General features: G+C 38.6%; 2 protein-coding genes across 5 annotated transcripts; one reads left to right on the top strand and one right to left on the bottom strand.

Annotated features, from left to right (window-relative positions):
• The first annotated feature begins 157 nt into the window (after nt 1-157).
• Nucleotides 158-24,204, top strand: LOC101743977 (multiple epidermal growth factor-like domains protein 8). Of its 2 annotated transcripts, none has more exons than XR_009972971.1 (23): nt 158-644; nt 1,187-1,378; nt 1,458-1,684; nt 1,856-2,047; nt 2,853-2,952; nt 3,050-3,486; nt 3,623-3,787; nt 5,402-5,538; nt 5,886-6,119; nt 7,419-7,555; nt 7,982-8,207; nt 8,291-8,829; nt 8,899-11,623; nt 11,696-12,130; nt 12,225-12,389; nt 12,470-13,041; nt 13,888-14,139; nt 14,216-14,499; nt 14,597-14,844; nt 14,928-15,583; nt 16,525-16,685; nt 18,079-20,614; nt 23,794-24,204. XR_009972971.1 is itself a non-coding variant. In XM_062668225.1 (23 exons), the coding sequence occupies exons 2-23, from the start codon at nt 474-476 to the stop codon at nt 18,209-18,211; spliced, it is 8,388 nt and encodes a 2,795-aa protein (XP_062524209.1). In that variant the 5' UTR covers nt 159-235; nt 401-473; the 3' UTR covers nt 18,212-20,696. The 2 variants fall into 2 exon arrangements, 1 of the variants encoding a protein (XP_062524209.1); XM_062668225.1 differs by lacking the exon at nt 23,794-24,204 and having other exon boundaries at nt 159-235; nt 401-644; nt 18,079-20,696.
• LOC101737857 (transcription and mRNA export factor ENY2) lies at nt 20,685-22,225 on the bottom strand. 3 transcript variants are annotated; one of them, XM_038010712.2, is made up of 3 exons: nt 22,019-22,225; nt 21,134-21,199; nt 20,685-21,057 (listed from the first exon to the last, which is right to left on the bottom strand). In XM_038010712.2, the coding sequence occupies exons 2-3, from the start codon at nt 21,190-21,192 to the stop codon at nt 20,835-20,837; spliced, it is 282 nt and encodes a 93-aa protein (XP_037866640.1). In that variant the 5' UTR covers nt 21,193-21,199; nt 22,019-22,225; the 3' UTR covers nt 20,685-20,834. The 3 variants fall into 3 exon arrangements, with proteins under 3 accessions (XP_037866640.1, XP_037866639.1, XP_062524216.1); XM_038010711.2 differs by having other exon boundaries at nt 22,047-22,225; XM_062668232.1 differs by having other exon boundaries at nt 22,058-22,224.
• Nucleotides 24,205-24,238: the final 34 nt, after the last annotated feature.

Below are 24,238 nucleotides of genomic sequence, written 5' to 3'. Positions count from 1 at the left end.
GTTTGTTTGAGATTTTGTGACATTTAAATGAAAATAAAAGAAAAAGTTAATGTGAAAAAACTAATGATCCCCTAACATGTTTAGTTCAGGAATCTTTTTCTTTTCTCCTAGCTGCTATAAAAAAATTGAAGGTAATTAACCTTTTTTATCTGTGGACCTTATCACAAATGTCAAAATGCTGTGATGGTTCTGTGAATTGTTTATTTGTAAGAAACGCTCATTAGAAAGTAATAAAGTAAGCTCAATGCATAAAAATCAAAATTCAAATGCCAATAAAATTTCGAAGTAACCAATAATAAAGAAAGTTCAATAGTCCAAGAAATCATTGTCGCATTGTGTCCCAAGTGGTTAGCCTTGAAGTAGATGTCACATAATAACTGGTGTTTATTTTACATTTTAGTTAAATTTATTGTGTATCCACGATTATATGGCTTTGCAATTTGACTTATGTTTCGCGGGTATCCGGAAAAGGCATGTTTCGTCCACGAGTTCGGGAAAAAGGAGTAGGTTTAGTAGTAGTCAGCTGGATTGGATTGATCGTATTGTGCGCCGCGTCTACTTCACCCTGCGACAAGACTCGGCGAGTTTTCACGGCGCAGAGCGGTATTATCACTGACGGGCCTAGCACCTCTAATTACACTCAGGTGAGTAAATATACATGAGTACAAGTTTTTTGAGTAAATATCCTAGAATACCTCATGGGCCATCTAGTATTAAGCGGCTATCCTCCGACACCGTCACATGAATGCCACCTTTCGATGTAAGGTCAAAGTTTCAATTGTTTTGAATAACGTAAACTTTACCCTTCAAACCAAAATACTTTAAAAACTTTTTGAAAAGACAATTTTGAAATTAATTGTAAAGTGACAAAATCATTAATATTTAAAATATGAGTTTAACAACACAGTAAGCAGTTATAGTGGAAATATTTGGATGGCTGTATTTAGTACATTTGCTATAAAAACTTGACCATTACACTACAACTGGATTTAAATGGATTCTAACTAAATCATATCTAAATGCATTTATTTTATTATTATTCATAAGACATGGCACAGTCAGATGATTACAATTGTAATCTTGCATATTAGGGTGTAGATGTCTTTTAAATGTTTGCTGTTAAATGTTGATTGAACAAGATTGTTAAATATTCAATAAAATCTACTGATTTCATCTGTATTTTCAGGATTCCCATTGCGAATGGCTTATCAAGGCAGCTAACAAAAGTCAATACATAACATTGAGCTTCATTCGTATGGGCACAGAATGTTCCTATGACTATGTTTTTGTTTATGATGGAGATTCTTTTGATGCTCCACTGCTTGGTAGTTTTAGTGGGAAAACAGAACCTCAAAACGTAACTGCTTCTAGTGGATATGTAAGTACAATTGAAACATTTACAAAAACAATTACAAAAAATCTAAGTTTAATCAGAACATTAACATAACTTATTTCAGATGTTAATACTATTGTACAGTGATACAAATTATGTATTAGACGGATTCCGTGCAGCGTATGCCATACACAATTGCCCTAATAACTGTACTGAAAGAGGGCTCTGCATTTCGAATGAATGTTTTTGTGCCGGAAATTGGGGAGGGGCTGATTGTAGTATTGAAATCTGCCCTAACAGTTGCTCAGGCAATGGGGAATGTGAAGGTGCAAAGTGTGTATGTAAAAAAGGGTAGGTATGTTTAAAATATCTACTTCTCGAGGTAAAATTACAAATAAAATTTCTAAAATTATTTATTTGATGAAAATATGCATGTATTACTAATAGTAGCTATTTATTTTGAAAATAAAAAATCCCACCATCTGTAATGTCATTATAAACTCAAAATTCTTTTGACTGCAGATATTCTGGTGAATCTTGTACCTTAAAGAAAAATGACAAAGAAGGCAATAGTTGGCATTGGCTCTCTCGCTCTGAAAGCGGCATGACAAGACGGGCAGCTCACACTGCCATTTACGTAAACCACACAGACTCTTTGTATGTGTTTGGAGGATATGATCTGAATAAAGTGTTAGGTTCACTGGAAATTTATAGGTAAGATTGATAGCACTATTCTTCAAGATCAATTTGTACTATTATCTACTTTCTATATGACATTCCAATATGTACTGTCCGCGCGCGAGCTCTGAGGATTTTTAAGGAATGTTGACGTAATGAGCTAGTGTTGTAATTAGTCGATATTGCGCTGTCGATACTAACACATCTTAAGCCTCCGTGCGAGTGTAAATTATAAAATAGTTTTATGAGGCTATTATGTACTTGAAATAAAAAAAAAACAATTGATCACGTATGAATTTCATTTAATGAACTGATTTTAATTGAACAAAACGAATGTGAAATCTTATTAATTACTCTCGCAATCAGTTTAATCAGTAGTTGAAGAATTTGATGTACTCTCCTCTTGGTGTCACTCTCCTCACACACTTCAATAATAAATGATTCGACAACCTTTTCCTCTAATACTAAGACATGTTTATTATGCTAGTGCTCGCCATTCCTTTTTCATCAAATTAAATAGCTATTTGCGCAAACAAAAAGACTTATAAGTGTAAGACTATTTATATTAGAAATCACACGTAATTAACACTGTTATCGCAAAATTAAAAACAACGAGTCGGTAAGCGTACTCTCACGTTAAGGTCAACACTAGTATTGGGAGAGTGCGGGGTATGAAGGGACGGTCGGGCGCGGTGCACGCCCGCCCGCTTCCTCAGCCCCCGAATCCTCGGAGCTCGCGCGCGGAGTATAATATAGTAGTGGATTTGATAATTGTTATTGTATTTAATGAACAGTAAATTTGATATGAGGGACTGAAGTGTTAGTATAATTTTAATTTCAGGTTTTCTACTAGTCAATGGTATGATGAAAAAGGAAAAATCTTGCATAGGAATCCAACTGATGAAGATCGTAACAAATATCTTCTAACTTTATTTACCAAGGTAATTTTCAATAATGAACTTGCACATAATATTATTTGCTTTGGACCTTTAAATACCAGTTTCTTTTGGATATGTTATTTTAAAATTTCTGTTTCAGAGCAACTTAGGTGGCAACTTACTAGTTGGAAATAAGAATTCTATTTTAAATACAGTTGTTTCATCATTCATGAATCATGACAAATCAACTTTACCGCTTATGTACTCACATATGCCTCCGCCGTTTACGGAAACCTATTTACATTTTACTGAGCGACCGGATGCTATGTCAGAATCGAATGTAACTAAACCAGAACCAAGATATGGACACTCAGCAGCTGCTTATGGAAAAGGCTTTGTCTTGTATGGAGGAAAATTATCTGACGGTAGTTTATCTTCAGAGCTGTGGTTGTATGATGCAGAACAAAATAAATGGTCACTAAGAGCACTGAACTCTTCGTTTACACCACCTGGCTTAACTCGACACAGCCTCACTACCGTAAAAGATGAACTGTATTTATTTGGAGGTAGTACCGTGGACGGTGAATTTTCTGCAAGGTAAAATAGTTTTTCAAATTATAATACGATTTCTACAGCAAAACTGTTAGGCAATTGAAATTTCAGTCTTATATCACATAGTTTACGGCTTAATACCAAGTGGCCCATAATATTAACAAGTAAAAATGTTTTTCAGAATGTTCAAAATAAAATTGGGAGATGTGAACAACGAGAATTGGGAGATGGTCCAGGTGAGGGGAGGCAAAGAACTGGATGTCCGAGTAGTCGCTCATTCCGCAGTCTACCATTCGCATTCTAACTCCATTCTCGTGTACGGAGGCGTAGTGGCCAGTGTCGCGAGGTAAGGATCCATGTCGCGCGCCAAGGTCAGAGATTGAATTAGGACTAAATTGTTATTTATTGTTAGTGCCAAGCCACTATAATTTTCCTATTAGTAACTATCAGTGTCCTTTGAAAATATAATAAATAACCTTGTTTTAATTTAATTGAACGTCACTGTTATATTTTCTTTGAGCTACTGAAACTTTTAGGGCACGTTAATTTTTTTTTAATATTTCCTCAAAAATTTCCATTTTATTCAAATTTACAAGTTCATAAATTCTGCATAAATTTTTTTCATCGGTAGTGATTCGTCAATAATAAACATTACATACGATTTGTATGCAAAAAACGGAACTTTACCCTTAATTTATTAGAACTTAATTATTATTATAATATTAGAACATTGTTCAGCAAACTTTGATGCTGTCTTCATATATGGGTATTATTTATATAATGTAATTATTGACCGTGTATTACACATAACAATCTAAGTACGCTCATATTCGTAATGCTTAATATCATAGAAACCAATTAGCTAAAAGGGAAACTGAACACTACATTACCGAGGCCATCACAACACTACATTACGTAGGTTGAATAGGAATATACCATTGAAATTACCGACGCCATCTTCAATGGTATATTCCTATTCAAGGTCTGAAATAGGATATCACAGTTGTACACAAGCATAAAATGAGGTAACATGGTATATATTAAATAGATGTTGAAAATTTAGGACAATTACTAAATATGACCTAATATGTTCTTAACAAATTAAACTTTACCCCCTTCTTTGAGTCAGAACTTATTGGTCTATTAATTGGTTATTACTATAACTATGTGGTACTAAGAATCACTTATTTGCTATAGGGACTTGTTGGTTGTGTATTTAGGAGCGCTCTCGGGTGATAGCAGCTGGTTTGTGTTGTAGTAATAGTAATACGATCTTGTTGTGGCAATGTGTCACGATTTCCTCTTTTGAAAGACGATTTCATCTTAATACAAAATTTATAATTTTAATAAGAAATACTTAATTACTATAAATGACACAAATAGACATAGAATTAATTTATTGCCAGTCGAATGGTACGAAGGTCGCGTTATGTTAATTATAGGTGATTTAAGTAAAATTAACAAATAGTTGAATAATGATAAAAAATAATTGTGATTTTAAGTTGAATTTCGTCTGTTATCTTATTACCAGTATCACCAGCTGGGTAATGGACCTATACGTTTTCAGTAGCTGATTATTTTTTAATAAAACCAATTTGCTTAGTAAATATTGTCATTAAGATAATACGTGTTCTCTTCAAATGATTTGATCAAACCCAATAAAGCTTTAAGTTAAAAGAAAGTTCTTGGCGACGTACCGGGGTACGGAATCGTTCTGGTTTCGCGACGCATTCCACCACTAAAATCTGGCAATGAAAAAACTGTCATTTAAGAAATAAAGGATAGGCACATAATTTTTCATGACGTCACTACCTTTAATGTGCGAGCGAGATGCCATGATGTTTCACCCACAATTTAAAATATAGTCTTAGATTGTTATTCAGAATGAACTTTCATCGAACGATGCAATAAAACATTAATTTTCAATATAATTTAAGCTCAATACATATATTTGTTGCAGGTTTTCGAAACTATCAGACAGGATGTTTGCTTTCGACATAGATTACAAACATTGGAGTGAAATACATTATCCTAGAGCACACTTGCGCGACACTTATGTGCCACGAGAGAGAGCTTTCCATACCTCGACTATTATAGGTAACATATATAAATTAACATAGGTAATACAATGTTTTAAAAAAAACAGGAAAATCAATGAAAATAAGAATTTCATCAATGTAGTCGAAGTCAATTAAATATAATTAATAATTAAGGATAAACTGCTTGGAAGATCTTGATAAAACTTAAATGAGAACACATTCGGTTCGCCTAGAAAAAAGATCGAAGATAACACCCATAAAAAATTCAGTCAAATTGATAATCACCTCCTTTTTTGAAGTTGATTAAAAAAGAAAAATAATTCTTATAAAAGTAGTTTATCGTTTTGACATTTGTTTTTGTATTGCCTCGAATGGAAGTGAAATACATTTTTTTTATACGCCCAGGTAATTATTTGATCGTTTTCGGCGGTTATTCACATCGGCACAACAAAGACGAGATCTGTTACGACAGTCAAATGTATATTTATCATTTGGGTTGTCACTCGTGGATACCTTTAGATGTATTAGGTAAAACTCGTAAGCTGTATCCGAAGAAGCAAGGAGTGTTCGCCCACGCGGCTGATTTGAAACCGCCTTCGACTTTGCTTATTGCTGGGGGATATCACGGCAACGTAAACGGTAAGACGTTTTAATAGAATAAAACCTACTTGTTAAAAGCACTCATTGCCAGTACTAAAAAAATAATAGTTTAAAAAAACTAACAAAATATGCTTTTATAGAAAATCCAACTAAAAAATAGAAAATAACTTTTAATAAATTTGAATTGAAAATAGTGCAAGATAAAATAATTTTACTGTAAAAAAAGCGTGAGGTTCATAGTATAAGTAGTTATAAATATTTTATGAACAGATATGAGTAGAATGGTTATTTTGATAATATCCTGAAAAGCACCCCACGCTTTTTTACAATAAAATCATTTTTTCTTACACTATTTTTAATTCAAATTTATTAAAAATTATTTTCTATTTTTTAATTAAATTTTCTATAAAAGCATATTTTGTTAGTTTTTTTAAACTATTATTTATTTTTCATTTTTTAGATGAATTTCAATTTTTTAAGATGTTCAAAGATTCCGTTACACACGTCTGAAGCTAATAAAAGCGTATTGAAAAGACTATATTGATGTTTTCTATGGTAGAATATATTTTTAAACTAGGCTAGATAGGTTTAGTAGTATTAGAGTATTAGGTAGCTAGGTTAATCTAGGTTAAACTATTGATATTTATGCTTTTCTAAACTGAACAAACATATGTATTAAAAGTCAATAATTGTAATGCAAATGCATCTAATTGATTTTCATACATGGAAGAATATCGGCAGCGTTGTGTCTTGTATAAATTTCGAACCGATGCAACGATTGCGCTTTGTCTACTATGAAATATGTGTGGATGTGATGATAACGATCAAAGTTGTAGTTATAATGAAACCAAAACCGTCTTGTGAGCCCGCGCGGGTAGTTTTGTTATTGCTTACATGTGTGGACGAGCTCACAGCCCACCTGGTGTTAAGTGGTCACTGGAGTCCATAGACATCTACAACTTAAATGCGCCACCCACCTTAAGATATAAGTTCTAAGGCCTTAGTGTAGTTACAACGGCTGTCCCACTCTTCAAACCGAAACGCATTACTGCTTCACGGCAGAAATAGGCAGGGTGGTGATACGATACCTACCTGTGCGGACTTACAAGAGGTCCTACCATCAATAAAAAATATCTCTACCCTGCTTATTTCTGCTGTAAAGCAGTAACGCGTTTTGGTTTGAAGCATGGGGCAGCGGCATTTATTTTGTTGATGTCTATGGGCTTCGGTAAACATCTAACAACAGGTGGCCTGTGAACTGCACCCTTCTAAGCAATAAAAAAGGTAATACATATGTAGATTCATTGCTAATTTCTTGTATGTTTTGTCCATTTAAAGGTGACCTATTAGCATTCGTAGTTCCCAGTTGGCAAGCGGGGATATTGAATAAAAATCCAGAATCCTCATGTCCGCGTCATCATTCGCAACCTGAATGTCTAGCCGATCCTGAATGTGGATGGTGCTCTGCGGATGATGTGAGTAGATTTGATTAAACAAAACACATAATCAAATGAATAATACATATTATGTATACATAAAAGTAGTGAATATATCAAAGGAACAAAAATTACAGATGGGTGGTAGAAGCAGTGATGCGTTTCGGTTTGAAGGGTGGGGCAGCTGTTGTAACTATACTGAGACATTAGAACTCATGTCTCACGGTGGGTGGCGGCATTTACGTTGTAGATGTCTATGGGCTTCGGTAACCACTTAACATTAGGTGGGCTGTTTGCTCGTCCAGCCATCTATGCAATAAAAAATAAATAAATAAACTAGTTCAATAAATGAAAGTAATCCAATATTCTGTGTAATTTTATGTTTGTGAATGTACTGTTATGAAATACGAACACTTCAGTTTAAAGGTTAAGGATATAAATAGCGATGTGTATTTATGTACACAGATATGTTACGGACGTACGATTGGCTCGAATTGTACCACAAATCTGCAGTCAATACGTTGCGGCGGCATCTGTCCTGCTCTAGGCGATTGCCACTCTTGTCTCATCCACGGACCGCCGCTGGAAAACCAGAATGTGTCCCGCAAACCTCTTCCCTCAGTGAGCACGAAGCTCGGCCTGCAACAGTGTAACTGGTGCGTGCAAAACGCACGTTGTCATCACAAAGACGGTACTTACTAATTAAAATAATTTTGTGAAATGTATGATTTGAGTTATTCGTAGAAGAAAAAAAACAATAGTATTATTTTTCAGATAATTACGGAGTTTGCGGAGAAGACACGCCTTCCGAAAACCCGGGCTGGTGGGGGCCGACCGGTACCGAAGTAACCACACCAGACGAGTGTAAAATTCTTGACAAAAGACCGGGTCTAACGTTTCTTAGATACCAACAGCCGGCCGATTGGAACCACCCCGACGGCGTGTCCGTTGTGAACGCGACCACCGTGGACTGGGGCACGGGGTCGGGCAGTAACCAACTGTTCATAGGAACGAGCGAAGCACATTTAAAAGGATGGCTCCACATCCCGCAACATTGGAATGGAACTGGGGAAACACTGCACGTATGCGCCGGGTATTCGAACGTTTCTATTCAATTAGGTGATAACGCAGATGCAGTGACGAACTTAACGGCGCAACCTTCAGCTTGTTCCCTCGTCGACTGGCCAATATTAAACCCGGGGAAGTTATCAGTAGATATGCACGCGAATGATTCTTTACACACCGGACTATATCCCTCGCATCATCATGCCAAAATGGAATTATTGCACAATAAGTCTCAGGAAAGTGCCAAGGTGAGTATCCTCGTTGAGTCTGATCTATTGTTTTAACTAAGAATGTAACTAATCCAGTATCGATTTTAGGTTTTCACATTTGAATTTTTGGAACCGTTCTCCGACGGGCAATGCTCTAACTACGACAATTGTTTGCTGTGCTTATCTGATGCCGCTTGCGGTTGGTGCGAACTGACGAACCGATGTGAACCCAGAAATGCTGACGAGAAATCGGTGTGCGTCGTGGACGGCCAGTGGAGGTATCTCACATTGCTGCCGGCCGCTTGTCCAAACTGTTCCAATTACATAAGCTGCGAGCGCTGCGTGTCCGGCCCGCACTGCGAGTGGTGGGCGGACGAGGCTCGCTGCACGCGGCGCGGCCGGGCCGCCGGCGCCGTGCTGGACGCCGCAGACTGTCCGGCGCCGTGCCGCATGCGCCTCGACTGCGAGCACTGTCTCGACGAGCGCGGCCGCTGCGTCTGGTGCGAGGCCACTCATCAGTGCTTCAGCTTCAGTGTCTACACCAGTGAATATCAGTTCGGCTTGTGTCGAGAGTGGCTCGACCGGGCCTCCGTTCCGGCCGAAGAAGCCATGCGAAAATCCGGCCAGTGCAAATCTTGTGGACGCCACGCTCAATGTTCCACGTGTTTGCGTAGTATGGGTTGCGGATGGTGTCACTCGTTTGAAAACCCTATAAACGGTGCTTGTACTGAGGGCGATTTCACTAAACCTCATAACGATTGCGCTCTGTTGTTGAACGTGACCCCTGAGGATGCGGGGTGGGCGTATGCGCAGTGTCCGGACGTCGACGAATGCGGCCTCGGCCTCCACGACTGTCACGAGCATGCCGATTGTACCAACACGCACGGGTCGTACACATGCAAATGTAAACAGGGTTATATAGGCGACGGCAAAAAAAGCTGCGTCCAAACGTGTTACAATAACTGCATTCACGGGTACTGTCTCGGTGCTCCTCAATATAAATGTCACTGCGACCTCGGGTGGACCGGTGCCGACTGCTCTATTAATTGCGGATGCCATAATCATTCGACGTGTAAAGGTGGCGTCGGTCGATGTGACGAATGCCAAGACTGGACTGAAGGTAAATTCTGCGAGAGATGTAAACCGGGGAGCCACGGTAATGCAACAACCGGACAAGGATGTCGCCGGTGTGACTGTAACGATCACGGAGATGAAACGCGGGGCTTTTGTAATGTGACCACAGGAGAGTGCATTTGTAAAGACAACACCGAAGGACTGAATTGTGAACGATGTAAATCGAAATTTTACGGCGACCCTCGTCACGGTGGTCGATGTTATTATCAATGCGAACCCAGAGGCATGATCAATGCCTCCGAAATAGAGGGTATCGGATCGTATAAAACCGACCCTGATATAAAGAGTATAGGCCCCTCAAAAGAATGTTTGTGGATCATATCAGCGGCGGACGTCAAGGACGCTATTATTTTGTTTACTGTGAACTCGTCTACTTTCAACGTGCCGTGCGATGAAAACGCAGTTTACGTGTACGACGGTCTAGGCGGCGTTCCAGACATGAGTAATAACCAGCAGAGTCAATTGTTGGGTGTGTTCTGTAACGGCGCCTCTTCTGGTATAGTCGAAGCTAGAAGTGGAAATTTGACAGTACATTACAAACAAGGACAACCCGATCAGGGGTTCGAGGGTGTATATAAGATGCTGGCGTGCGATGGACATTGCGCTTGGCCGAGGGAATGCAGTAAACGTCATTGTGCTTGCAGGGACGGCTATGGGGGGCCGAACTGTGAATTCGAAATCTGTAGGAACAATTGTTCCATGTCCCAAAACGCGGGTAGTTGCGACCTTAGCTACGGACGGTGCCTCTGTAACGATGGATACGGTGGCGATGATTGTTCTGTTAAAATAGACAAAACGCAGTTAGTGTTCACAGAGCTATTTAATTCCGAATATTTATCGGACGGATTGGATCACCTCAGGAAAACTTTACCGAGATTCGGGCACACTTTAGTTGCCGATCGACGTGGATTGTGGATGTTCGGTGGATATTCACTCTCACACGGTCCACTTAACGATATCAGGTTTTTTGATACGAAAAATAATACATGGATGCAGGTTACAGTGGAAGCAACGCCAGACGCGAAAATGCCCGAAGGTCGATACTTCCACGCAGCTGAAATATATCATTCTAAACAAAATATTTATATCTACGGTGGTTTGAGCTTACAAGAGAAAAGTGGACAGAATAAGACTTTAGGTGATTTCTGGCAATTCAGTTTGAAAGATCAACGATGGGCTAATATAAAAAGCAAAGACGACAAGCCTCCACCTTTAGCTGGCCATACATTAACTTTACAAAAGTATCAAGACTACGAGAGCTTAGTTTTGATCGGGGGGTTTTCACTGGAGGGTGGGTTTATGTCCGACATCTGGGAATTCGATCTTGACAACGAAAAATGGGCAAAATTAAATTGCGAGGGAGCAAAACCAACGGGCATCATCGGGCACAGCAGCGTATATCACGCTCCTTCGCAAAGCCTCTACGTTTTTGGTGGAATATTGTATTCTTATAACGGAACGAGTTTGTCGAATAAACTCTTTTCATTTCACTACCCTACTAAGAAATGGAGCGAGCTTCCTATTTTTCCAACTTTACATCACTATAACGATAATTTGCCACAAGCAACATATTTACACTCTGCGGTCACAACGAATGATTACATGATAATATTTGGTGGGAGAACAGAGCCCGAACACAGATCGGACTCTTTGATCGCGTATGTCTATAGTTGCAATCAGTGGGTGCGCTTAGTGAAAGGTGGGTTAAACATTTACTAGGTTCCTTTGTACATTAAGATAAGAACGTGTTGATATAATTGCATATTTCCAGGTGTCAGTATTGTCGGACATCCACCTCCGCCCACAATAGCACACGCTATGGCCATAGACAGTGAAACGGAAAACGAAGGATACATTTATATAATAGGAGGTTGGACGGGTAGCGCTCATTGCCAAGTAACGCGGATCTCTCTGCCGGAGGATCTCTGCTCGCTATGGAGTTCCAGTAAAATGGAGTGCCGCAGTCATATGGGTTGCAGTTTCTGCAGCACCGGAAATTACACGAAGTGCTATTCAGTCGACAAGCCAGGATGCGAGAGCGGTGAGCGGGTATCAACGAATACGGGTTCCGCGTGCGATGCCGAATTGGTATCCAGGCGTTCGTGTGAAAATTTCACAACGTGCGCTTCTTGTCTGGGCGCTTGGCCTTTGTATCCTGAAGAGAAGCCGGCGTGTAGGTGGTGCGAATCATGTGCTGCGGCTGTGGGTAAGCAACTGATTTTAGGTACCATTGTTTGATGATTCAAATCATGTATGTGTTAATATGTATGGTATTCAATAATTTTTTAATAATTTTAAAGGCGAGTGCGTGCCGACGGATGAGTCTTGTACGAGTATGAAGTGTAACGCTGGCACGACGTATATCAGCGACGTAGGTCAATGTCCCGAGCTCAGATGTGTGGCGTCCGACTGCGATAGATGCGTATCCAATCAGTGCACGTGGACCAGGCACGCAAAGAGAGAAGGTATGGACTTTTTCTTACTGAATGATACGATTTAGTTACTACTAGTATTGTGGGTTGATTTTCATTTTTAACCAATATAGGTCAGATAACGAGAGTGGTGGAAGACGCACAAGAATTATTCAATTGGACTTGTGTGTCGATCGACGAACCTGGACGCGCGAGTCTTCGGCCTACCACCAGGGAGGAGTGTCCCAGTCGCTGTCACCTGTTCGAAGATTGCCAATCGTGTTTGAGTTCAGAAGGAAGCGAGGGCGGCTACTCTGAATGTCACTGGGCAACGTATTTAGGGAAATGCATATCGCCTGCCTATCAGCCGGTGTATTGCGCGGGCGGGGTTTGCGGTTTAGTTTTAACGAAAGCGGATAAGAACAAGTGTCCGGCGCCGTGCGGGACCTTCGAGCAGTGTTCGGAGTGCCTGCACCACTCACACTGCGGCTGGTGCGCTGTGGACGGCGCCAACGGGGAGGGCGTGTGCGCCGAGGGGTCCATCGACTCGCCGCTCGAGTACTCGGCGCGGACTACTTGCGCGGCCGTGTACGAAAGCGCGCACCAGACGAACAACACTAACGAAACGTTCTCGTGGCACTACACGCGCTGTCCGCCGGAGAACGAGTGCGAAAATAATCACCATCAATGTAAAGCTGAATCAGAGGTGAGGAATACGACAGTAGAACACATTCACCGAGACGTGGACTTTATTTACAGGCTTCGTCAAACAGAACGCGTACTTAGCGCTACGTCTTAACGTCGCACTCTTTTCATGTCACACAAATTGACTAGATGAGCCTAACGCTCCTTGACGCAACGTAACATCAGCCAAATCATAGTGCCTTTCTATAGCAGTCTGAAAATTTAAAAGTATTAAGATGTCGAGTGATTCAGATGTGGCATTGTATAAGCATGGGTATTTCCTAACTAATTCTATCAGTTTTTCGGGCATTATCCAGTACTTTAATACACATTCATTCGGACGCTAAAATAAAATTTGTAAAAAATTACAACGCCTGACGTCAAAGCGTCCTAACGCCGCGACAGAGCTTTGCGTACTTATAGCACTGGCGTTCTGTTTGACAGTATATTACCATAGTAGTACAACACATCTCGGACGTCATCGATCTCGTCGAACCCGTCGCTTGCGACGCAGGGCTCGACGAGTAAATTAACCCTCAGACACAGCCCACTGAGTTTCTCGCCGGATCTTCTCAGTGGGTCGCGTTTCCGATCCGGCGGTAGATTCTGCGAAGCACGCCTCTTGCTAGGGTTCGTGTTAGCAACGTCATCAGGGTTGAGCCCTGTGAGCTCACCTACTAGTTAAGGCTACGCTGATATAGCCTCTCAAGGCTCTCAGCTTAGGTAGGAAAAAAAACCATCTTGGCGTTATGACGGTTATGGCGCGCCGTCAGTTTAGCGTTCTGACGCGCGCTAAGTACGCGTTCTGTTTGACGAAGCCTTAAAACATAGAATTATTTAATGTGAACATGTAACGTGTAATGTGTAGGTGTGCCGCGACCTGCCGTTCGGGTACGAGTGTGCATGCGGGCGGGGTCACCGGCGCGCGGCGGGAGGGGGGTGCGCCGCCGTGTGCTCGCAGGGCTGCGTGCGCGGCGCCTGCGTGCAGCCCGACCTCTGTCGCTGCGAGTTCGGGTACGTCGGCGCCAACTGCACCATCCAGTGCCAGTGCAACGGACACTCCGACTGCGAGGGTCCCGACAAACTCGACAAATGTATCAAGTGTCATAATAACACCACCGTACGTATTGTTCCGTAAATGCACAAACAAAAGTTATATTCTGACCGGTTGTGATACATTTCTTTTGTTTCTGCAGGGTAATCAATGCGAGAAATGCATGCCTAACTTCGTGGGAGATCCGGTGAACAATGTCCAGTGCGTGCCGTGCTCCTCTTATTGTTACGGACATACGCTGAAGTGCACGAACGAGGGGGAACCTGTCTCGGCGGCTGCGGAGGGTGAAGAATTCTACAGAGACGCGGCGCCGTCCACACGTGCGCGGTGCGTGCGCTGCGCTAACAACACCGACGGCCAGCGCTGCGAGCGATGTATTGAAGGATACTTCAGGGGTTCCGAGGACTTCCGAGACCCTTGCAGGCCGTGAGTGTCATAATGTCATATTTAAGTGAATTCTTTAACTTTGAAAAAAAAATTAGTAGAATTTTGTGTACACTTACCGGATGTTTTTTTTGTGTAGTTGCGAATGCCACGGTCACGGCGACACGTGCGATCCCGTCACCGGCGAGAAGTGTAACTGTGGTAATAACACTGAAAGTGACGTCTCCTGTCAAACTAGCAGTTCAAGCAAGAATTCGGCACAGGAATGCTGGCGTTACCAGTGCGTGAAATGTAAGGACCTATACATGGGCGACCCGAGGAACGGACATCAATGTTATAAAACGATTAATATCGAGAATCGACTGTGCTTTGACGGGAAATCCATTGGTAAGATCAGTTTCGTAATTTATTGTTAACGTTGACATTTTCGATTTTCAATAATTTGTATATTAAATTTACTTTTGTTCCAGACGAATGTAAAATAAAGCCTCGACCTCTGTTCCCCGGTCAGACCGTATTCTTTGCAGTTAATCCACGTTATATGAACGTTGACATAAGAGTTATAGTGGACGTGACCCAGGGCTCTGTCGACTTATACATGAGTCCGAACGACAGTTCGTTCGTGGTCTCGGTGAACTCGAGCACAGGGGCTCACAACGTCGAGCTAGATCCGACGTACTACAAGCACGAGCCTTTCAGGAAGATGCCGACGTTCGACGAAGACGAACCCGAGAAGCCGCACATGTTCTGGTACTACGACAAGATCGAGTATCTGCTCGCGGACTACACGGCGAAGGACCTGGCAACGTACGTCGCCATAGACCGGAGGAACGTTCTGCTGCGAGTCAGGAACCTCCGCAATCGGCTCGTGCTCACCCTGCCTCATAACATACACGACCTCGCGCACACTAAGTTCTACATAGTGGTCCGTTCGCGGCACACAGACGACGGTTCCGCTAGCTACGGCGTCGTATATTTCCGTCAGGACCAACTACACATAGATCTGTTTGTGTTCTTTTCTGTGTTTTTCTCGTGCTTCTTCCTTTTCCTCGCCGCTTGTGTTGTCGCGTGGAAGGCTAAGCAGGCGGCCGACGTGCGACGCGCCCGACGAAGGCACGTGGTGGAGGTAAGTTGCTAGCAAAACTCATTATTTTTTTTTATTGCTAGATGGGTGGACGAGCTCACAGCCCACCTGGTGTTAAGTGGTTACCGGAGCCCATAAACATCTACGACGTTAATGCGCCACCCACCTTGAGATATAAGTTCTAAGGTCTCAAGTATAGTTACATTATACAGTTACATATAGTCTTAATGTCGATAAATTCGCCTCATCAAAAAATAAAGGCATTTTCTCCTTTATTTATGTATGGTACGAGCTCACTTGTGTCTGGTATTAAGAAGCTATCACTCTTGGGACGTAGAGTCATAGTTACGTTGTATAGCAGAACGGCTACCGTACCGAACCAGGAACGCGTGATGTTTTCTTTTTATTGCCCCTTGTAGGCAGACAAGCATATGGCCCTGGAGCATAGTGGTTACCGTCACCCATAGACTTCGGCAATGCCAGGGGCAGAGCCAAGCCGCTGCTTACTATGCCGTATTTATGCTAACGTTTATAGTTTTAGGGTATTAAAATATTCAGAATTACAGATTACTTTTTTTCAATCGAGAGCATTCTTGACTCGCGTCATGAACGTATTTTTATTTACATTTTTTATTTTTTTTTATTGCTTAGTTGGGTGGACGAGATCATAGCCCACCTGGTGTTAAGTAGTAACTGGAGCCCATAGACATCCAGAATGTAAATGCGCCACCCACCTTGAGATATATTGTTTGTAGTTCTAAGATCTCAGTATAGTTACAACGGCTGCCCCACCCTTCAAACTGAAACGCATTACTGCTTCACGGCAGAAATAGGCAAGGTGGTGGTACTCACCCGCACGAACTCACAAGAGGTCCTACCACCAGTAAACATTAACAATATTTATGTTTCCTCGAATACAGCTTTTGTTTGCGTACGAGTATTCGGTGAATTATCAATTTATGTCATGAAAGTATATTTTGCAGATGCTACATATGGCTAAACGTCCGTTCGCGGTCGTGACGGTAGTCTTAAACGGCGGAGTGACGTCATCTGGGGGACGTCGGCGCCGCGGCCCCGACCTGCGTCCTATCGCCATCGAACCCACTGGCGACGGGCGGGCCGCCGTCACTTCTGTACTCGTCAGGTTAATATCTTATTTCTTCTCTTTTGCATTAAATATAATACAGAATACGTACAAAAGAAAACCAACTTCAACAAAATATAATGAGAATATCATTAATGTGGTTAACGTCAATTAAATATGCATTAAGAATAAATAGCTTAAAAATTAATGGTCAGATCTTAATAAATTTTAAACGTGACCTGTTGAGAAGTACTATATATACTCTATACTATAATATTATAAAGCTGAAGAGTTTATTTGTTTGAACGCGCTAATCCCAGGAACTACTGGTCCGATTTGAAAATTTTCAGTGTTAGATAGCCCTATTATTTACCGAGGAAGGCTATAGGCTATATAACATCATGCTAAGACCAATACAAGCGGAGCACCGATAAAGAGTGTTTCAAAATCGGGGTTATTTTTACCTTTTGAGAGCTTCCGCTGCGTGCGTTGCAGAAACGGTTAAAGTTTCGCTAAAATAATGTATGACAGGATTATTCCCCTTTAAAAGATCTAAAAAAAGTCTGCGACAGCATGTCTATATTTTAAGATTGGCTCACTATAAGGTTTTTTATAACCTAGCCAAATTTGTTCTAAAAGAAAGCATTATTTGTGAACTATTTATTCCACGCGGACGAAGTCGCGGGCAAAAGCTAGTCTTCAAATAAATAAGTAATCATCAAAATCGGTTCACCTAAAGTAAAGTAAGGCCAATCAGACGAGATAAAAAATGTAAACAAAGTTTCAGGAGTAAAAAACATTTTTATTTAAATAAATTATTACAAAGTTCGAATTTTAATCGCTGTCATCTGTACTAGACAAAGATGATTCGTCGGAAGAGTCCGAGTCAGCTGTGTTTATGATAAAACTATCTATTGTGTTATCAATCATGTTGTCAATATTGCTATAAAAATTGTCCTCGACTTTTATAACATGATCCACACAAGATTTTAGAGCCGCCAGGCTGTGATTCCATAATTAAAATCAACAACTAAGTACTCACAATAACAGCAAAAATCAAAAATAAAACTAACAAAAACGGAATAATAACAACAACAAACCAAGTAAATACGGAAACGAAAAAATATGTATCACTTCGAACGCAATCCAAACAGGAATAAACTTGTTCACAAAATGGCGGACCAAATGTTGACAACTGCGGTACTCAGTGCTTTCCTGTACCACGAAACACACAACGACAGCTGTTGTCGACCAACTGACGCGACGCCATAACTGCGCGTACGAGTAATAAGGACAGAGATAATAATCCCTCGCTATCGCAATGTAACTCAGTAACGGTCCGCTTGTTTACGTTTATTATCTCGTCTGGTTGGCCTAAGTTTAGATATAACACACATAGACCATTGAGTGATACCGACGAGGATAGCAATATATTATACCGTGTCGTGCGTAGGTTGCCCGGAGGCGCCCGCGCGCCCGTGCGGATGGCGCTAGCGTCGTCGCTGGTGGTGGTGGGGCGCACCGCCGCCCCGCGCCCCCGTCCGCGCCGCCCTCCCCCCCTCGCGCGTCTGGCCGCGCACACCTAGCACCACTGCGCCGCCTGTCACCGCTGCGTCTGTCCGCGCCACGACATCCAGCTTCGTCATATGTGAGCGATGCCCTCGGTGGACTGGCGGCCTTTCGAGACCCAGCTTTATCTTGGCGCACTAAAATTACTATCGAAGAATACTTTCATAATTACGGCCCGATCACAAACAGTGCGCGCTGTGTTTCGTCATTATCGAATTTCGGATGAACTGTTGATGGAGGATTAACTACAAAATGTTTAGATTAAAAATGACTAAATGTATCAGGTTTAATTACGTAGACGTGGTAAATGTACCTGGAGAATAGGTGTCCCGAAACGCATATAACTAAAACGTGCGGATCAGTTTAAGAAATATCACATAGTTGTTACTCTGTTGCTCGATATAAATATATATTTTCAGTAATGGAGCCAAAGGTATATCGTGTGAGGCGCGCTGGTTGTGAAACTGCAATTATAGTCGCTATACATACTGTTTTGTTGTTTATTTCTAAATTTTATTATATATGTTGAAAAAGCTTGCAGTACATTTTATATTATTATATACGTAAATGAAATCGTTACGAAACTGTCCAAGTAAATATATTTATAACAGTTATTCGGCATGTGTAAGACCGGATTGGGAAAACTTGAATGAATGGTTCATTTTCAGCGTCATTATTTTTTTTATGTTCCTACAATTCAATGAATCTCTTATGATGTGATTATTTTATAATATAATTAACGATGGTAGCTACGTTAAGCCAATTGTTTGATTTAGGACATTTTGGATGAACGTATCATTGGCAAATATACAATGTAATGATTTTTTTTAATTATTTTTTTCTTTCAGTAAATTATCATGGCAGTTTAAATGTTTTACATTCTTGCCCTTGATTTAAGAAGAAGGTAATCGTTTTCTAAATGTCCGAATTTTATTTGTATATAAGTAATCAGTACCTAATTATTATTTTACAATTATAAGATTTTGCACAATTTTCTCTTTAGATCTATAACCGTCCTCAGAGTGGTGTCTTGAATATATATTTTATTAATAGGTTTATGTTAACTTGTTTATTGATTAATAAAAACCTTAATATTTTATTTGAAATCAACTGACATTACATTCGAATATTTCAATCGCTTCTAAATTTTATGTAAAACAATTTTGGTAATGTATTGTTCTACTCGCAGTTGCTCATTGATTATTTAAATTTATTTACAGAATTTTATGGAGGTATAATTCTCAACGCATAAAATGAATTAAGATAGTTAAATGTAGTTATAATGACAATTTTTAAACAAGTACTGAATATTTTATTATGCTATTTTAGTTCTACTAAATAATGTTTTTTTTTTAAATAAAATGTCCAAATCCAAATTACATTCCACTAAATTGATAATGTACATATTGTGTAATTTATTAATGTGTAGACAGATTTAAAATCAGGTGTCAAAGAGCTTTAAAAAAAATATGTGTATAGGGAATTGCTCATCTATTAAATTGGGATATTATTGGTATTATTTTACAATGTATTTATTTGTATGGCTTACTCAACCTAAAATTACTTTCAATAACAATGATACTTTTCTTTGCACTAACTGTCATAGTGATAATTATTATAGTAAAATAATTAAGTTTCATAAAAAATATTAGATCTGATTTGATAGTCTATTTGTGCAGTGATTAATTCATATAAGTTTCACATTTAATTTACCATAGAAAACTGTAAAAATATTATGTTGAATTTTTAGAAACTGTTGTTCACAATCAGTATAATTAATATATTTATTTTGATTTGGTACCAGATCGATGCAGATATTGTTGTCCTTGATTTGTTGATCTAGTCATGTGCTGATTTAAAAAAATGCCTAAAAGTCATTTGCTTTAATAAAATTGAATTATGTATTACAATAGCAGTGGGGCAAGTTTCTTAGTGCCAAATATAGTCGTGCCCAGGGCAACTTTAAAACATTAACAAACAGTAAGATTTCGTATAATATTACAATGAGCTCAACTGCATCGATATCTGATGATTTATTGCATTTCTACAAGCAATTAGAGTTGATATTAAAACATAAGTTTGATTGACATAATATGTACAATATAACATGCCATGCATAAGAATTAACTCACTTGCTCAAACATATAATTTTAAGAAACATACCGCTCACTTTTCATGAGAGTAAATAAAATTTCATCTAAATGTATACATTTTGTAATTCTCTTGAGTTTTTTTAAAAGAGCTTAGATAATATATGATAGGATGGACATTCTCAAATTAGAAGTTATGACAAAATAAATGAAGATACATAATGACAATTCATTATCATAGTTAATGAACTGTAAATGGGCCTTTTGTGTCTATGACGTAATAAGTAACTATATCCTCATGACATTTGTAAGACAATGGCAGTATTACGTGTAAGCAATATAATATTTTTGTTTGATTAACACAAATGTATAATTAATGTTTATAAAATAAAATATACTGTTGTTTGTAAAATATGTTTATTTATTTATTCTTACACATAATAAAATTAAAATAAAGATAATAATTGTTCAAAGTTAATCCCTAACCCTGACTTCAGTCTGAAAATTATATTAAAAATAGCACAACACAAATTTAATAAGGATTTTATCTTTATTGGTCTTTCTGTGTGAGTAGATGGGTTTTAATTTTCTGCAATAATTCTTTTTTCACTGAATCTGGCACAAGTGCTCTAGCACGGGGAGTCACCTTTGTTACTAAAGAATCAAATGTGATGTTTCCGCTCTCATTTTCTTTCACTATGTCTCGACATAGCATTCTGACTTGATCTCTCCATCCACATTCTATTAATCTCCTTCTCAAAAGCTCCTTAAACCTAAAAAAAATATGGTTATTTTGTAAAAATGGAAAGTCAATTTTATCTTATGTGAAGCTGTATACAACTAGTTTACCTTTCTCGATCTCCACTAAGAATTAAACGTTGGTGTGCAATGGTGTTATTCACAGTCATTTTTTGGCTGAAAGATATGACTCAAGTTATAAATCTGCATATGAGTTTTTATAGGAAATAGTCTCCATAAGTACATATGTAACATGATCCTGCTATTTTTGGAATGAGGCAAACTTTCTAATCTGACTTAGGGCAGCAGTCTGAGTTATATACAGTATAATTAAGACCTCAAGTGTATAGTATATTCATTATGGTGGTTTGGTGTATTCAGGTAGTGATGTCAATAATATGAAGGATAAAGCGGGTCATGAATGTACTTATGTATGAGTAATTGAAAATTAATGCCTAAATGAATTAAGTAATCGATAAAGAAAATGTTAATATAATTAGTTATATTGATTTAAAAATTATTATATTTTTATTTGACAAATTATTTCTTGAATACTATTAAAATAATCATTGTTTTTTGAGTGTTTTAATTTGTATATTGTAATTTCATACATTTGTTACTATGTCCGGATTCTACTAAGCCTAGTTTTGTTTTTTCAGATAGTTGTTGTAGTAAAGCTCACAGACAACCTAATAGTAAGCAGATCAGAACTCAAAGAAACCATAAAGTTAATATTATCCATTTTGATGCAACATTATCCATTTTGATGCAACATTATCCATTTTTTACTTTACATTTACTTTGCTATCCTTTTACTCTACTATAGAAAATATTGCTAGTTTTAAAGTGATTAAAAGTAACTACAGTTTAATGCCATAACATGTCGAAACAATAGATTACTTCTGTCATCTCATCAGTTTAGGATCAAAATTACTAAAAATGCTTACTAATAAAAAAGCTAATACAAAGGCTTTAGAAAAAATATTTAAAACCTACAAATAGATATTTTGTTTTCAATTAATACATTTACTCTACCAGGGATGTCGCTGCGTTTCCAATATTTTTCCAATCTGTTTCCTAATTTTTAATAGCTCTCAGCTGTTGAAGTATGACTACAAATAGTACAATACAAAGTCAGAAGTTCACAAGACAGTAAAATAAACTACCCTTTTGTATGTAAGTAACACTGTAAGTAATAACAACATTATGTCAGCTGTCAAGCGGTACAGTAGTAGTTCTATTTTCCAACTGGAAAGGCAGAGGTATCATACCATACCGCCTAATCTTTTATATTTTTTTATAATTAACTAATATATTAATCTATGGTATCATTTAAGGTTATTTTATTTGGGAACTTTTTGGCGGGAACGCGACGAGTGAAGTTGAGTCGACTATTATCAAAGCCGGCAATGTGACTTTTGGACAATTATTGGTAAATCAGAAAAACGAATTATTGACTTTGTATTCCATTGGCAGTCACAAAACTCTTCTGAACGACATCTTAGATAAATAACAGGTTAAGTATTAACCTTTATTTAATTTTAATGCAGGTTTTGAACCGTATTCTTTGAAGGAGACGATTATATTCAAATCAATCTGTATTGACATATCAATAACATTTTTTTGTCCAAATGCACAGATTGCCACCTTTGATAATAGACGACTCAGTTGTGTGATTTGTTTATTTTGTTTATTTAGTGTTTCTTCAGGTTTAAATGTGTAATAACGGTGGTTTGTTGATTGTTTAATATCTGTGAAAGTGCACAAATATGGGAAAATGACACAAAGCCGCTGGACGTAAGTTCTCGGGATCCTCCAAAAAGTCCACTCAAATAGTCTCAGTAAATTACCATCATTTTACTGAGATTATATTGCATCCCATATCATCTCATCGCATTTCACTTCATTCCATTTCATGCCATGTTTTATAATATTAATCAACTTCATTTCATTTCCCTTCATGTTATAATTTGCAGAGTTAATTACTACATTAATCAAATTACTTTCACAACTTAATTTATTTATATCGTCCTACGCTGCTAATTTAATTCATACTAACACTGATATTAATAATGACTAACATGGACAGTTTCCTTCGTTTTTTATTATTCATAAACTGTACTGTAAATAATTAAAATGGCGAATTCTTCGAATCTTGTTACTTGACACCGGCTAATGCATAAACCGTGCAGGGGCCAAAAAAAAGTCGAGTGATGTGCAAGTGTTGGGCTCAGCTGAGCCGCTTATCACTAGAGGTGTAAAAGTAACGAAAAAAACGTACCCGTATGTATTCGTTACTATACATTCAGTACTCATTACTAATTAATCGTTACTCGTTACTCCTAATACCTCATAACATGCTATGCTATGCTAGAGAAACAAATCGTTAATCGAGTCGTATTGTTCTTTCTATAATTTTATTATAAGATATGACTTATGTACTAGGTGCGGCATCGCCAAACTGCATTTTTCACTTAGTCGTAGTTTAAACCAGACTTATGTTTATGTTATAATGAAAAAGCTACAAATAGGCGTCCAAAATTATTTATTGTCAATAAAATTTAAAACAACATTTAAACGGCATTTTTCAATGTATAATTTTTAATTGTCGGAAATACAAGGCGCGACAGAGCTAGAAAGCGACTAAGTGAAGAATTTGCGTCTTGTGTCTTCTATAGTGCGTAAGTACTTATATCTTGTATTGCTATTGGGATGTGGTTGGAAAACTTAGGGTTGTCCCTCATGTTAATCCAAATAATGTATGCTTTTAGTGAGGGGCTGACTTATCATCAAACAAGAAAAGAATTAGCATATGATGGTGGTCCGGTAGTTTCTACAAGGACAGTAACAGATTGGTTAAGCTATTGCAAGAAGACAGTCACCATATACAGGTTGCGAATTCAAAAGGCCCAAGGGAAGATAGAGCTCTCTAATAAAGTGTTGACCCAACAAATAAATTGGTAGCATCAGACAGGTCACACACCCAGCGTATAGACAGCTAGTGAGCCAGAGAGAAGAAATTTCAACAACAGGAAATGAATAATTTTACAGACTAGTTGTGCGAGTACTCATGAAGGCTGAGGTTATAGGTGGAACCATTTGGATGTGAAGAATTATTAAATGCAATAAAACATTTTAATTATATAAGTTTATAAATTAGATTTAATATAACATTAATACAATTGCTTGTTTATTCTCATTATATGAATATCCATA

This window comes from Bombyx mori, chromosome 4 (assembly GCF_030269925.1).
Source record: "Bombyx mori chromosome 4, ASM3026992v2".
NCBI lineage: Eukaryota > Metazoa > Arthropoda > Insecta > Lepidoptera > Bombycidae > Bombyx > Bombyx mori.
The sequence above is the reverse complement of the archived record's forward strand: the minus strand, read 5'-3'. Positions and strand labels throughout refer to the sequence as shown.